This window comes from Ursus arctos, unplaced genomic scaffold, assembly GCF_023065955.2.
Source record: "Ursus arctos isolate Adak ecotype North America unplaced genomic scaffold, UrsArc2.0 scaffold_4, whole genome shotgun sequence".
NCBI lineage: Eukaryota > Metazoa > Chordata > Mammalia > Carnivora > Ursidae > Ursus > Ursus arctos.
The window spans coordinates 39,747,038-39,763,799 of NW_026623056.1; the positions used below are offsets into that span (position 1 = coordinate 39,747,038).

General features: G+C 37.8%; 1 protein-coding gene across 1 annotated transcript in view; it reads left to right on the plus strand.

Annotated features, from left to right (window-relative positions):
• The window catches only part of SLC9C1 (solute carrier family 9 member C1), a 95,984-nt gene that overhangs the window by 74,657 nt on the left and 4,565 nt on the right, over positions 1-16,762 (plus strand). Inside the window, exons 22-27 of the mRNA XM_048214762.2 lie at positions 790-888; positions 1,605-1,778; positions 13,455-13,586; positions 13,722-13,907; positions 15,385-15,511; positions 16,371-16,420. Coding sequence (XP_048070719.1) covers positions 790-888; positions 1,605-1,778; positions 13,455-13,586; positions 13,722-13,907; positions 15,385-15,511; positions 16,371-16,420 — 768 coding nt within the window. The remainder of the gene's footprint in view (positions 1-789; positions 889-1,604; positions 1,779-13,454; positions 13,587-13,721; positions 13,908-15,384; positions 15,512-16,370; positions 16,421-16,762) is intronic.

Genomic DNA, 16,762 nt, shown 5'->3' on the forward strand with positions numbered 1-16,762 from the left:
TGCTTCTCAGGAAAGATCCTGGAAACACCCCTACCAAAGGTAATTCAGAAAAGTAGGCTTTGGGGGCAAACACCCCACCAGTAGAAGACCATCCTGTGGTCCATCCTGAGTTTGGAGGAACAAAAGTGTCGCCATTGTATCCATTATACAGTTTCATGATAGCATTAAGTACATTGCATTACAACTACCTTTGTATTTCTTTTCTGCACTATATCCTTCAGCTCATCCATATTTTGAATACCCAGCCCCTGGCATTTTGCATATTATGTAGAAGATGCTCAAAGAGTGTTTGTAGAATAAACAATTAAATAGGTCTAACTTGTTCTAATAACATTCTTTTTTTATATCTACTCGGTGCCAAAGGAGCAGGTGTATATTTTTATATGCTTAAATTATTTTGAATGAATGAGTTTTTTATTTACTTCATCAGCTGTTTACAGCATAACTATGTATGAGATGTATATATGCCATTAGTCCACATCTGTTCTGATTATTTTTCATCCAGATGAGGTATTTTTTTATCTTACCATTACATTCTTACTCCTGTATTAGATTACTTCTTTTCTAATCCATGTATCTGAAGTTACAGAGGTCTTTGAATATCCACTTTCTTCTCTTTTATATTCATAATTCCTATTTTCTCTTACAAATTTATTACTAACACAGTAAGTCAGATCTTACTGAGTGATATTTTAAAGTGTAAAAACTTTTATTAAGATGTAAACTTCAACATCCCCAACCACTGCTAATATAGTGTTTATATCTTATATATTTGGTGATATTTTTAAGGAAAGAGCCAGAGTTGTAACATTTGATTGTGGAAATGATATATTTGAAGAAGGTGATGAACCCAAAGGAATTTATATAATAATATCAGGTATGGTAAAGGTAAGTCAGAGTTATTCATAAATGGACTTGTGAACATTAGTTAAAATTCTATAAAATTGAGAATTCATAGTTGTCCATGTTAAGAACTGCATTGTTCCTCTTTTAGGACAAGAGCTACCATCCAATTTTCTTGTTCAAACACAGTAGTTAACATTACTTATCACCTTTTAATCATTACTTTCCCAGAGATAACAAGAAACCATCTAAAGGGGGCGCCTGGGTGGTGCAGTCGTTAAGCGTCTGCCTTCGGCTCAGGGTGTGATCCCAGCTTTCTGGGATCGAGCCCCACATCGGGTTCCTCCACTGGGAACCTGCTTCTTCCTCTCCCACTCCCTCTGCTTGTGTTCCCTCTCTCGCTGGCTGTCTCTGTCAAATAAATAAATAAAATCTTAAAAAACAAAAAAAGAAACCATCTAAAGGATCATCTTTAAGATGGAATATTATAATTTGTTTTCATCTTATGTTTATCTGAATTGGGCATTTAGCCATTCTAAGGCAGGTATAGGTTGGCTGAGTAGAAGGAATCAGAAAGATTGCGGTATCTAGGAATGCTTTTGCTAATTTAATAAATTTGTTTTAAAAGGTACAAGTAAGAAGTATCCTCAAAACAATATCTACATATTAAAATTGCTAAAACCAAAGGAAAAAAAGTAAAAAATCAGAGCGTTTTGGTAATTAACTGACTTTTTTTTCTTTCTTTCTTCATTCCTAAACAGCTTCAAAGATCAAAACCTGGTTTTGAAAGTGACCAAATGCTCTGGGAGTCAGAGGAGAAAGATTATCAGCTAATTTACACAGACTTTGTGATCGCTGGGGAAATAATAGGAGAGCTAAACTGTTTAACTAATGAACCCATGATGTGTTCTGCTACCTGCAAAACTGTAGTGGAGGTCAGAAAACATCACCTTATGCCCTATTGCTGTATTTTATTAAATATCTAGTATCGAATTTAAGGTTATTTCTGTACTTAGCATATGTTTACAGTCTAGTGATAATTTTTTTAAAAAATAGGAATGGTAAAGGAATAAAACTTGTTACCAAATTATACTTATCCAGTATACTGTCCTGGCAAAATGGCTTGCAAAAGTTAACCTACCATATTGTAAGATTTAACCAGAAAAACTGATTAAATGAGGTCTTTCATGGGGAAATTAGAGGACATATTTTAGCTATCGATACCATAATTTGGGGGGTAAGAAAGGGAAAAAGTCAGAGAACTAATATCTATTAATAAAAAAGTTGAGCAAAGTAGATGGAAGTTTCCCCAGACACAATGAGGACAAAATTCTCAAAGCAACAGGGGCTATCACTGGCCTAATTTAAACTCAAAAAGAACAATGACTGCAAACAATTGAATCCCATAATATATAAAAATCCATAAGTTGATGATGATACCAAAATGTGTTTAATTTCCAATAAGTTTGTTGGGATATTAACTTACTACTCTAAAAATGGATTTTTTTTAAAATAGAATAAATTCAACATTTATCCCACCTTTCCTCTACAAACTCTTTCAAGGTAACCAAAAAGAAAAAAAAAAAAAAGATGAAGAAATATTCTTCTATACAGAATTCCATCTAACAAATGAAGAAACAGGGAATTAGAATATCTTCATTTTGCCATCTCAATGAAATAATGGATCTAGACAACAGCCATCAATTGATGCTAAAACTACTGTGTGCAATGTTAATGGGAAACTATAATGAAAGGACCAGGCTGGCACCACCTAAAAAACAATTGTAGCATCAGTAAAAGTTGGACAACTATTGGTTGTACCTCTGGATATGATGCTGCAAAGCTGGTTCTTTGAAAAGATCAACAAAATTGATAAACCTTTACCCAAATTCATAAAAAGAAGAGAGAGAGAGAAAGAGAGAGAGAGGATTCAAATAAACAAAATCAGAAATGAAAGAGGAGAAATAACTGACACCACAGAAATACAAAAGATTATTAAAAATATTATGAAAAATTATATGCCAACCAATTGGCCAACCTAGCAGAAATGGACAAATTCCTAGAAACATATAACCTCCCAAAACTGAATCAGTAAGAAATAGAAAATTTGAACAGACCAATTACCAGCAATGAAATTGAACAAGCAATCAAAAAACTCCAACAAATAGAATTCCAGGACCAGACAGCTTCACAGGTGAATTCAACCTGACATTTAAAGAAGAGGTTATACCTATTCTTCTCAAACTATTCCAAAACTCAGAGAGGAAGGAAAGCTTCCAAATCATTCTCTGAGGTCAGCATTACCCTGATACCAAAACCAGATAAAGACACTACAAAAAAGAGACCTATAGGCCAATACCTCTGACGAACATCAAGATACCTATCCACAGATGCAAAAATCCTCAACAATATATTAGCAAACTGAATCCAACAATACATTTTTAAAAAATCATTCACTAACATAATATAATAAAAAATTTTAAAAAAATCATTCACCACTATCGAATGCCATTTATTCCCAGGATACAAGGGTGGTCCAGATTTGCAAATCAATCAATGTGACACATCACGTCAATAAGAAAAAGGATAAGAACCATATGTTCATTTCAATAGATGCAGAAAAAGCATTTGACAAAGTACAACATCCATTCGTGATAAAAACCCTCAACAAAGAAGGTTTAGAGGGCACATGCCTCAACAAAATAAAGGCTGTATGTAAAAAACCCACAGCTAACCCCCTACATAATGGTGAAAAGCTGAGAGCTTTTCCCCTAAGGTCAGGAACAAGACAAGAATGTCCACACTCACTGTTTTTATTCAATATAGTACTGCAAGTCTTACCCATGGCAATTGGACAAGAAAAAGAAATAAAACTCATCTAAGTTGGTAAGGAAGAAGTAAAACTTTCACTCTTTGACATGTTACTATATATAGAAAACCCTAAAGACCACCAAAAAAAAAAAATACTAGAACTGATAAATGAATTCAGTAAGACTGCAGGATAAAAGATCAATGTATAGAAATCCATCGCATCTCTATACACTAATAAAGCAGAAAGAAATTAAGAAAGCAATCCCACTTTCAGTTGCACCACAAATAATAAAATACCTAGGAATAATCTTAACCAAGGAGATGAAAGATCTGTACTCTGAAAACTATAAAATCTTGATGAAAGAATTTAAGATGTCCCATGCTCATAGGTTGGAAAAACAAACATTGTTAAAAGTATCTGTACTACCCAAAGTAATCTACAGATGTAATGTCATCCCTATCAAAATACCAACATCATTTTTCACAGAACTAGAGCAAACAATCTTAAAATATGTATGGAACCACAAAAGACCCCAGATAGCCAAAGCAATCTTGAAAAAGAAAAACAAAGCTGTAAGTATCACAATTCCAGATTTCACATTATATTACAAAGCTGTAGTAATCAAAACAATATGGCACATAAATAGAAACATAAATCAATGGAACAGAATAGAAAATCCAGAAATAAACCCACAATTATATGGCTAATTAATCTTCAACAAAGGAAGCAAGAATATGCAATGGGAAAAAGTCTCGTCAACAAATGATGTTGGGAAAACAGGGCAGTTAAAGAAGTGAAAGTGAACTACTTTTTTATACCATACACAAAAATAAACTCAAAATGGATTAAGGACTTAAACAGGAGACCTGTAACTATAAAAATCCTAGACTAGGGGTGTTTGGCTGGCTTAGTCAGAAGAGCATGTGACTCTTGATCTTGGGACCATGAGTTCAAACCCCACATTGTGCATAGAGCTTACCTAAAAAAAAAAAAAAAAAAAAAAGAATAAAAAATGAAAATCCTGGAATAGAGAACAGGTGGTAATTTCTCTGACATCGGCCATAACAACATCTTTCTAATTATGTCTCCTGAGGCAAGGGAAACAAAAACAAAAATAAACTATTGGGACTATATCAAAATAAAAAGCTGCATGGCAGAGGGGAGTTAAGATGGCGGAGGAGTAGGAGACACCGTTTTCAGCCGGTCCTCCGAGTCGAGCTGGATAGGTACCAGACCAGCCTAAACAACCACGGAACCAGCCTGAGACGCAGGAAGACACATCTGGATCTCTACAAATGAACATCTCCAGCGCTGAGTATTGAGGTACGAAGCGGGGAGCCATGAAACTGTGCACAGATATCGGAAGATAAACGGAAGGGGGAGGGAGCCGCCGCGTTCGGGCGCCGGGAAGCGGTAGCCACTTGCACGGGAGAGCGGGCGGGGCTCACGGTCGGCACCCGCAAAACAGCAGACTGAGACCGTGAGCCGGGTGCGCGCGCCACCAGGCATCTCGCGGAACACCGGAATCCCGGTGCGCTCACTGGATCCAGACTGAGACCGGGAGATCCGGGAGCGCGCGCGGGGCGGCTGGCGGCTGGCGGCATTAGAAACACAAAGGACAGAGACGCGCCGGCCCTGGAAGTGAGGGCTGGGACGCCGGGTGTGGGGCACACATCCCGGGACGCTGCAGGGTTGAGCAGCACCAACAGAAACAGAGTTAAAGTGGCCAGAACATTAGTAGAGAACGGGCCGCAATCCCTCTGTTCTGTGACAGAGGCTGAAATTTGGCCGCTGCTGCTCTGACTCTCAGAAGAGGCACAGCAAACCGCCAGGGAAAGCCGCCAGAGAACAAAAGCCTGGAAAAACCGGCTCAGGGAGTGCCCATCCCCATCCCCCCTCGCAGGGGACGCCGAGACTCTACCCAAACATGGCTGCCTGAGTATCGGCGCGGCAGGCCCCTCCCCCAGAAGGCAGGCTGAAAAATCAAGAAGCCCACATCCCGGGCGCCTGGGTGGCGCAGTCATTGAGCGCCTGCCTTCGGCTTAGGGCGTGATCCCGGCGTTCCGGAAAGGAGTCCCTCATCGGGCTCCTCCGCTGGGAGCCTGCTTCTTCCTCTCCCACTCCCCTGCTTCTATTCCCTCTCTCGCTGGTTGGCTGCCACATAAATAAATAAATAAAATCTTTAAAGAAGAAGCCCACATCCCTAAGATCCCTATAAAACAAGGGGCACGGCCTGGGACCCAGTCAATAATTTGGGCTCTGGAAACCCCGCAACCTCTCTTCATCAGAATGACAAGAAGGAGAAGCCCCCCCCAGCAAAGAAAAGACAGTGATTCTGTGGCCTCTGCCACAGAAATAATGGATATGGATGTAACCAAATTATCAGAAATGGAATTCAGAGTAACGATGGTCAAAATGATGAGTAGAATTGAAAAAACTATTAACGAAAAGGTTACTGAGAATATAGAATCCCTAAGGACAGAAATGAAAGCGAATCTGACAGAAATTAAAAATTCTATGAGCCAAATGCAGGCAAAACTAGAGGCTCTGACGGCCAGGGTCGCAGAAGCAGAGGAACGGGTTAGTGAATTGGAGGATGGGTTAATAGAGGAAAAAATGAAAATAGAAGATGGTCTTAAAAAAATCCACGCCCACGAATGTAGGTTACGGGAGATTACTGACTCAATGAAACGATCCAATGTTAGAATCATCGGCATCCCCGAGGGGGTGGAGAAAAACAGAGGTCTAGAAGAGATATTTGAACAAATTGTAGCTGAAAACTTCCCTAATCTAGCAAGGGAAACAAACATTCGTGTCCAAGAGGCAGAGAGGACCCCTCCCAAGCTCAACCATGACAAACCTACGCCACGTCACATCATAGTGCAATTCGCAAATATTAGATGCAAGGATACAGTATTGAAAGCGGCCAGGGCAAAGAAATTTCTCACGTACCAAGGCAAAAGCATCAGAATTACGTCAGACCTGTCTACACAGACCTGGAATGAGAGAAAGGGTTGGGGGAGCATATTTAAAGCTCTTTCAGAGAAAAACATGCAGCCAAGGATCCTTTATCCAGCAAGGCTCTCATTCAGAATTGATGGAGAAATAAAGACATTTCAGAATCGCCAGTCACTAACCAATTTTGTAACCATGAAACCAGCCCTACAGGAGATATTACGGGGGGTTCTATAAAAGTAAAAAGGCCCCAAGAGTGATACAGAACAGAAAGTCACAGCCAATACAAACAAAGACTTTACTGGCAACATGGCAACATTAAAATCATATCTCTCAGTAATCAGTCTTAATGTAAATGGTTTGAACCATCCCATAAAGCGCCACAGGGTTGCAGATTGGATAAAAAGAAATGACCCATCCATTTGCTGTCTACAAGAGACTCATTTCAAACCCAAAGATGCATTCAGACTGAGAGTAAGGGGATGGAGTACCATCTTTCACGCAAATGGACCTCAAAAGAAAGCTGGGGTAGCAATTCTCATATCAGATAAATTGGATTTTAAACTACAGACTATAGATAGAGATGCAGAAGGGCACTATATTATTCTTAAGGGAAGTATTCAACAAGTGGATATGACAATTATAAATATATATGCCCCCAACAGGGGAGCAGCAAGATACACAAGCCAACTCTTAACCAGAATAAAGAGACATATAAATAAAAATACATTAATAGTAGGGGACCTCAACACTCCACTCTCAGAAATAGACAGAACACCCTGTCAAAAACTAAGCAAAGAATCAAAGGCTTTGAATGCCATACTCGACGAGTTGGACCTCATAGATATATATAGAACACTACACCCCAGAACCAAAGAATACTCATTCTATTCTAATGCCCATGGAACATTCTCAAGAATAGACCATGTTCTGGGACACAAAACAGGTCTCAGCCAATACCAAAAGATTGAAATTATCCCCTGCATATTCTCAGACCACAACGCTCTGAAATTGGAACTCAACCACAAGGAAAAATTTGGAAGAAACTCAAACACTTGGAGACTAAGAACCATCCTGCTCAGGAATGACTCGATAAACCAGGAAATCAAAAATCAAATAAAACAATTTATGGAGACCAATGAGAATGAAAATACAACAGTCCAAAACCTATGGGATACTGCAAAGGCAGTCCTAAGGGGGAAATACATAGCCATCCAAGCCTCACTCAAAAGAATAGAAAAATCTAAAATGCAGTTTTTATATTCTCACCTCAAGAAGCTGGAACAGCAACAGAGGGACAGGCCTAATCCACGCACGAGGAAGCAGTTGACCAAAATTAGAGCTGAAATCAATCAAGCAGAAACCAGAAGTACAGTAGAGCAGATCAACAGGACTAGAAGCTGGTTCTTGGAGAGAATCAATAAAATTGACAGACCACTGGCAAGACTTATCCAAAAGAAAAGAGAAAGGACCCAGATTATTAAAATTATGAATGAAAAAGGAGAGGTCACGACGAGCACCATTGAAATTGGAAGGATCATTAGAAATTTTTATCAACAGCTATATGCCAATAAACTAAGCAATCTGGAAGAGATGGAATCCTTCCTGGAAACCTATAAACTACCAAGATTGAAACCGGAAGAAATTGATTCCTTAAACAGGCCAATTAATTATGAAGAAATTGAGTCAGTGATAAACAACCTTCCAAATAACAAAACTCCAGGCCCGGACGGTTTTCCTGGGGAATTCTACCAAACATTCAAAGAAGAAATAATACCTATTCTCCTAAAGCTATTTCAAAAAATAGAAACAGAAGGAAAGCTACCAAACTCATTCTATGAGGCCAATATTACCTTGATCCCCAAACCAGGCAAAGACCCCATCAAAAAGGAGAATTACAGACCGATTTCCCTAATGAATATGGACGCCAAAATCCTCAACAAGATACTTGCTAATAGAATCCAACAGTACATTAAAAGGATTATCCATCACGATCAAGTGGGATTCATACCTGGGATGCAAGCGTGGTTCAATATTCGCAAATCAATCAGCGTGATACATCATATCAACAAGAAAAGACTCAGGAACCATATGATCCTCTCAATCGATGCCGAAAAAGCATTTGACAAAATACAGCATTCTTTCCTGATTAAAACCCTTCAGAGTGTAGGAATAGAAGGTACATTTCTCAATCTCATAAAAGCCATCTATGAAAAGCCTACTGCAAATATTATTCTCAATGGGGAAAAGCTGGAAGCCTTTCCCTTAAGATCAGGAACTCGACAAGGATGCCCACTCTCGCCACTATTATTCAACATAGTACTAGAAGTCCTTGCAACAGCAATCAGACAACAAAAAGGGATCAAAGGTATTCAAACTGGCAAAGAAGAAGTCAAAATGTCTCTCTTTGCAGATGACATGATACTCTATATGGAAAACCCAAAAGAGTCCACTCCCAAACTATTAGAAGTTATAGAGCAATTCAGTAACGTGGCAGGATACAAAATAAATGCTCAGAAATCAGTTGCATTTCTATACACGAATAACGAGACCGAAGAAAGAGAAATTAGGGAATCCATCCCATTTACAATAGCACCAAAAACCATACGTTACCTTGGAATTAACTTAACCAGAGACGTAAAGGACCTATATTCTAGAAACTATAAATCACTCTTAAAAGACATTGAGGAAGACATAAAAAGATGGAAAGATATTCCATGCTCATGGATCGGAAGAATTAACATAGTTAAAATGTCCATGCTACCCAGAGCAATCTACACTTTCAATGCTATCCCGATCAAAATACCAAGGACATTTTTCAAAGAACTGGAACAAACAGTCCTTAAATTTGTATGGAACCAGAAAAGGCCCCGAATCTCCAAGGAACTGTTGAAAAGGAAAAACAAAGCTGGGGGCATCACAATGCCGGATTTCAAGCTGTACTACAAAGCTGTGATCACAAAGACAGCATAGTACTGGCACAAAAACAGACACATAGACCAATGGAACAGAATAGAGAGCCCAGAAATGGACCCTCGGCTCTTTGGGCAACTAATATTTGATAAAGCAGGAAAAAACATCCGGTGGGAAAAAGACAGTCTCTTCAATAAATGGTGCTGGGAAAATTGGACAGCTACATGCAAGAGAATGAAACTTGACCACTATCTCACACCATACACAAAAATAAACTCCAAATGGATGAAAGACCTCGATGTGAGACAGGAATCCATCAAAATTCTAGAGGAGAACATAGGCAACAACCTCTACGACATCGGCCAAAGCAACCTTTTTCATGACACATCCCCAAAGGCAAGAGAAACAAAAGATAAAATGAATTTATGGGACTTCATCAAGATTAAAAGTTTCTGCACAGCCAAGGAAACAGTCAGAAAAACTAAGAGGCAGCCCACGGAATGGGAGAATATATTTGCAAATGACACCACAGATAAAGGACTGGTATCCAAGATCTACAAAGAACTTCTCAAACTCAATACACGAGAAACAAATAAACAAATCAAAAAATGGGCAGAAGATATGAACAGACACTTTTCCAATGAAGACATACAAATGGCTAACAGACACATGAAAAAATGTTCAAAATCATTAGCCATCAAGGAAATTCAAATCAAAACCACACTGAGATACCACCTTACGCCAGTTAGAATGGCAAAAATAGACAAGGCAAGAAACAACAATTGTTGGAGAGGATGTGGAGAAAGGGGATCCCTCCTACATTGTTGGTGGGAATGCAAGTTGGTACAGCCACTCTGGAAAACAGTGTGGAGGTCCCTTAAAAAGTTAAAAATTGAGCTACCCTATGATCCAGCCATTGCACTACTGGGTATTTACCCCAAAGATACAGACGTAGTGAAGAGAAGGGCCATATGCACCCCAATGTTCATAGCAGCAATGTCCACAATAGCTAAATCGTGGAAGGAGCCGAGATGCCCTTCAACAGATGACTGGATTAAGAAGTTGTGGTCCATATATACAATGGAATATTACTCAGCTATCAGAAAGAACGAGTTCTCAACATTTGCTACAACATGGACAGCACTGGAGGAGATAATGCTAAGTGAAATAAGTCAAGCAGAGAAAGACAACTATCATATGATTTCTCTCATCTATGGAACATAAGAACTAGGATGATCAGTAGGGGAAGAAAGGGATAAAGAAAGGGGGGTAATCAGAAAGGGGAATGAAACATGAGAGACTATGGACTATGAGAAACAAACTGAGGACTTCAGAGGGGAGGGGGGTGGGGGAATGGGATAGACCGGTGATGGGTAGTAAGGAGGGCACGTATTGCATGGTGCACTGGGTGTTATACACAACTAATGAATCATCGAGCCTTACATCGGAAACCGGGGATGTACTGTATGGTGACTAACATAATATAATAAAAAATCATTTAAAAAAAAAAAAAAAAAGCTGCATGGCAAAGGAAACAACCAACAAAACTAATAGATAACCTAGCGAATGGGAGAAGACATTAGCAAATGACATATTTGATAAAAGATTAGTATCCAAAATATATAAAGAACGTATACAACTCAACACCAAAAAATAATAACAATAATAATCCAATTAAAAAATGGGCCAAAGACATAAACAGACATATTTCCAAAAAAGACAAACAAATGGCCAACAGACACATGAAAAGATGCTCATCATCACTTGTCATCAGGGAAATGCAAATCAAAACCACAATAAGATACCACCTCACATCTGTCAGAATGGCTAAAATCAAAAACTCAAGAAACAAGTGCTGGCAAGGATGTGGAGAAAAAGGAAACCTCATGCACTATTGACAGGAAGGTAAACTGGTACAGCCACTGTGGAAGACTGAGTGGAGGTTCCTCAAAAAGTTAAGAATAGAACTACCTTAAGTTTCAGTAATAACACGAGTGGGTATTTACCCAAAGAATTTGAAAATAGTAATTTGAAAGGATATATGCACCCCTATGTTTATGGCAGCATTATTTACGGTAGCCAAATTATGGAAGCAGCCCAAGTTTCCATCGATAGATGAATGGATAAAGAAAATGTGATATATATATATATATATATATATATATATATATATATATATACACACACACACACACACATACACACACACACAATGGAATATTATTTGGCCATAAAAAAAGAATGAAATCTTGCCATTTGCAACAACATGGATGGATCTAGAGAGTATAATGCTAAGCGAAAGAAGTCAGAGAAAGACAAATAATACCATATGATTTCACTCCTGTGGAATTTAAGCAACAAAACAAATGAACAAAGGAAAAAAAAAGAGGCAAACCAAAACCAGACTCTTAACTATAGAGAATAAACAGATGGTTACCAGAGGGGGAGGGGTGGGGGATGGACGAAATAGGTGAAGAGAATTAAAAGTACACTTATCTTGATGAGCACTGAGTAATATATGGAATTACTGAATCACTATATTGTACACCTGAAATTAATATAACACTGTGCATTAACTACACTGGAATTAAAATTTTAAAAAGAATAATGTTAGATGACCTATACTGTCTGACCTGAAGCCCTATTACAAATCTGTTATAATCAACACCAAATGGTATTTGCTTAAGATAATATAGATCAGTGGAACAGGGATGAGAATCCAGAAATAGGTTCATATATACACAATCAATTGATCTTTAACAATAATAGTATTTTCAACAAATGATCCTGAAAATCCTGAATATCTATATGGAAGCTATGAGCCTCGGCCCCATACATTATGCACAAAATTTGACTTGGAATGATGGTAGACCTAAACATAAATATTAGAGCTATAAAAACTCTAAAAGGAAACACAGATCTTGAGATAGGCAAAGATTTCTAAACCAGGAAACAAAAAGCACCAGCCATAAAAGGAAACGCTGATAAATTGAATGTCACTAAAATGAAAATCTTCTGCTTTTTAAAAAGACACCACAAAGATCATGGAAAAAGCAGGCCACAGACCATGAGAGCTTTTCACAATACCTTTATCTGAAAAATTACTTGACAATGGAACCTATAAAGAATTCTTACAACTCAAGAAGACAAAACACCAAATTAGAAATTGGGCAAAGGATTTGAACAAACATTTCACAAAAGACTATACAAATGGCCAATAAGCACATGAAGAAGATGCTTGATATCATTAGCTCCCAGAGAAATGCAGATTCAAATCATGATGTGGTATCACCACACACCCACTACATTGGCTAAAAATACAAATAATGAGTAGCAGGTATCGGCAAGGACGTGAAGCAACTGAAATCCCCATCGTGCTGAGGACAGTGTAAAATGTTACAACCCTTCTTAAAAGCAGATTGGCAGTTTCTTATAAAGTTAAACACACAATTACCATATTACCCAGCAATCGCGCTCATACGTATTTACCCATGAGCAATAAAAACCAACATACACAACATCATGTATATTCATAGCAGCTTCCTCCTGAGAGCCAACAGTCTGCTCATTGTTAGCGCTGGCATTTTATTGTTATCTAAAAAGTGTGTTCCCCTAAAATAATGTATTTTTAGAAATTTATATCTTTGGTTTAAAAGTTTCAATGATTTTTGATATGTTGTTTTCTACTTTTTCAGAATCTGTAAGAATAATAATGTCTCATTGGAGCATGTGACATTTTAATATTTAACTTATGATAAGATCACACAAATATTTACTACTATACACATTTTATTAGGTGTCCAGGCAACAACACGAATGTTACATAATTTAAATTCTCAGCTTTAATGTTATATGTAAATGAAAAAACCTTATATCCTTAAACTATAGCTGTACAGAATGAAATATTAAATTTATATCCTCCATTTTTCAGACATGTTTTATTCCTAAAAGTCACTTGTATGAAGCTTTTGAACAATGTTGTCCTCACATTGAATATAAAATGTGGCTAAAACTTGGACTTTCTATTACTGCCAAAAAAATGAGGGAACGTTTATCTTATGAGGTAAGAGGTGTTTATATATAAACTCATCCTTTTCTCTGAATGGAATTGTATTAAAGTACTGTTATCAATGAACTATTTAGGAATTGATATTAAACTTTATAAGCAGTAGACTATGAAGCTGTGTTTTCCTTGTAGGATTGGAACTACAAGATGCAGTTAAAACTCTGTAATGTTTGTGTAAAAGATATACCAAAGAACACCAAAACTGATATCTATGATGAAACTGTGATTTATGTCATCCTCATCCATGGAGCTATAGAAGATTGTCAGTTACGAAAAGTTTATAAGGCACCTTCCTTAATTCCTATAACATGCTATCAGGTATAGAAATGTTGATTCATGCCTTCTGGTCAATATGCCATATGTCCAATGTATGAACATTAGAAAAATTGTCACTTTTCCATCTTCCCATCTTCTGCATTTCCCCTACCGCTCCATAAGCACACACGCCACACACACACCCAGTTGACTGATTGCTTTGGCCCTGGATAGCCCAAACACCAAGATATTCTGGTTCAATGTCAATGAAGAAGACTGAGCTGCTTCATTTTGGCCATAGTTAGATTTTGGTGCATTGTAAATAGCAACAGAGGGCCTGTTAAGTTCATTTACACATTGCAGAAGGACCACTTTCTCTGGACTATATCAACAGTACTCTAGAAAAGTTCTGCGAGACCCATGCTGAACTGAGTATCAGTGGCATTTGCCTAGCTACTTTGAAAGTGAATGTAAAATGAAAGATTTCCCACATTTAAGCTGTTGCATTTCCCTGGCAATCAAAATGAGAAGTTGTGCATATAAAGAAAGAAAGAAGGCAGACTCTGTGTGTGTGTGCGTGTGTGTGTATGTTGGGGGAGAGGAAGAGAGGCACATGTCAGGAGGAATCAGGGGACATACAAAATATACCTACAGAAAACAAATTGAAAGAGGCACCTAGAGTCAATTAAATTAGGCATATATTTTTAAAGCAATGAATATATGGCAGAAATCACGCTAGATGCTAACGTGATCAAGACAAATGAGATTTGTGACCTACCCTCAAAAGATCTCTCAACCAAGTGAAAAGAAACATATATATGTAATGAAACATGTACAACTATGATAAAAGTACTTCGGAGGTAGATTTGGGACAGGAGAAAACCATGAGCTGGGGATAAGAGGAATCCCAAGATGAGAAATGGTATAAGAAAAATTTTCTGAACAGATGCCACCAGCACCAATGTGATAGACCCACTGAGAGGAAGTGAGACATTACTCTCACCTGTCGTGCTCTCTACCTCTATTCTTGAATACATAATAACAGAGCTCTGCTGTGGGTGCTGACTGGGAATTTAGATGGCCAAGCAAGAGATTCTCAAGGCAACCTAAAACCTACCCAACTCTGTCTACTCTCATAGGCAGAAAGCCCTGCTTACTGTAAATTTGGGTACCAATGTGATTCAAAGCATATCTAAGACAACCACAGGTTGAAGGGCTTCTTAAAGTCTCCTGTTTCTTAAACTTTCTTTTGCCACATAGATCATCTCTCTGGGTGATATTTTAAAGGATCATTAATGATGAACTCTTAATCATTTTTCTCATTTGTAAGAGAAATGAGCAAAACATTTAAAAATCAATGAAAGTACATGGAATGTTGACTTTCCAAAATATTCAGGTATTTTAAGACATCTGTCTAATAGAGACATGTTTACTTTTCAGCCCAGATGTTTAGAGAGGCCCTGAGATAGTAGCTTATCAGAGAAACATTTAATTGTATGATGTGTACTCAGAAATTAATTTATATTCTGTCAAACTTCAGGTACAAGGCATTGAAAATTTTACAAAGGTAATGATTGTTCAAACTTCGGTTGATGTGAAACAATTCAGATGGAACACTAGAAAGTACATACCTTCATGTAAATCGTCTCTTCCAACAGCAGCATTGTGTGAGTTAGATTTCTTTGAGTAATTGAGACCTTAATTTCCATTTATAAAATAGCCACATATGTATTTGGAAACTATTGAATGCATTCTACCTAGAGTATTGGGAAAGCATTTTAATTGCCATATTTGATATCTGATGGGTAAATCCAGATTGAGAATATCCATGTTATAGCAGGAATTATTCTCTATTTCATCTATAAGAATAAACACGCATAATTATCAAAATACTATGGAAAAATTGTTAAAGAGGGAATTTTTATTTTCTTAAGATTTTATTTATTTTAGAGAGAGCACAGGGGGTGGGGGGAGAGAGGGGCAGGGAGAGAGGGAGAGAGAGAATCTCAAACAGACTCCCCACTGAGGGCAGAGCCCAACTTGGGGCTCAATCTTACGACCCTGAGATCATGACCTGAGCCAAAACAAAGATTCAGACCTGATTTCAATTGACTGAGCCACCCGGGTGCCCCAGTGAGGCAATTTTTAGCTCTTCCCCCACATTAACATATTTAATATAGCAGTAAATAATGGAAATAGTGTGGTACTATCTGTTCCAATTACCCACAGGCCTGGCGTTCATTCTCAACATACCTTAACATAAATGTATGTGGGATGATGGGACAATAGGTCATTTTTTCTCTCTTTCCAAACTTCCTGCACATGTGTTACATAATCTTTATAATAAAAGATTTTAAGCCTCTTTTTTAAATGTGACCCTTCTTCCCACCAATTGAGATTACCACCAATTTCAGATCACAGGCCCTGAGTGTGAATGATTGGAACCTGGGTCTAATGTGACAGTTGATCTAATAGAAACAGTGCTTTCTTCCAGTGCTTGAACTAATGTAGTCTTTCTTGAACCAGCTACAAGCAGAATCTATAAAGAAGACCTTCAATTTGACACAAATATTGAGGTAAATTTAAAGCAGTCTTTTTAAAAGTTTAATTTTGGGGAAAAGAGAGTCTGGAATGTACAGAAATTTTCAGTGCGTTTCTCTTGTTCTGAAGGAGTTTACCTGCTAATCATTTTGTAGATTTCGATGTGAACACTGTCTCTTAGTCCAGGGTACAGTAGAAATTGCATTTATATTTTTAGGTAAATACTAGATAAATGACAAAGAAAAACAAAGTTCAGAAGATACCAGAATATTTATTTTGAATCGCATGAGCCACCATGCACTACTGGGGTGGGTAGGATTGTCGTGTACATGATCCCCTCCCACTTCTCTGCCTTGGGCTGAAATTTTGACTGGTCT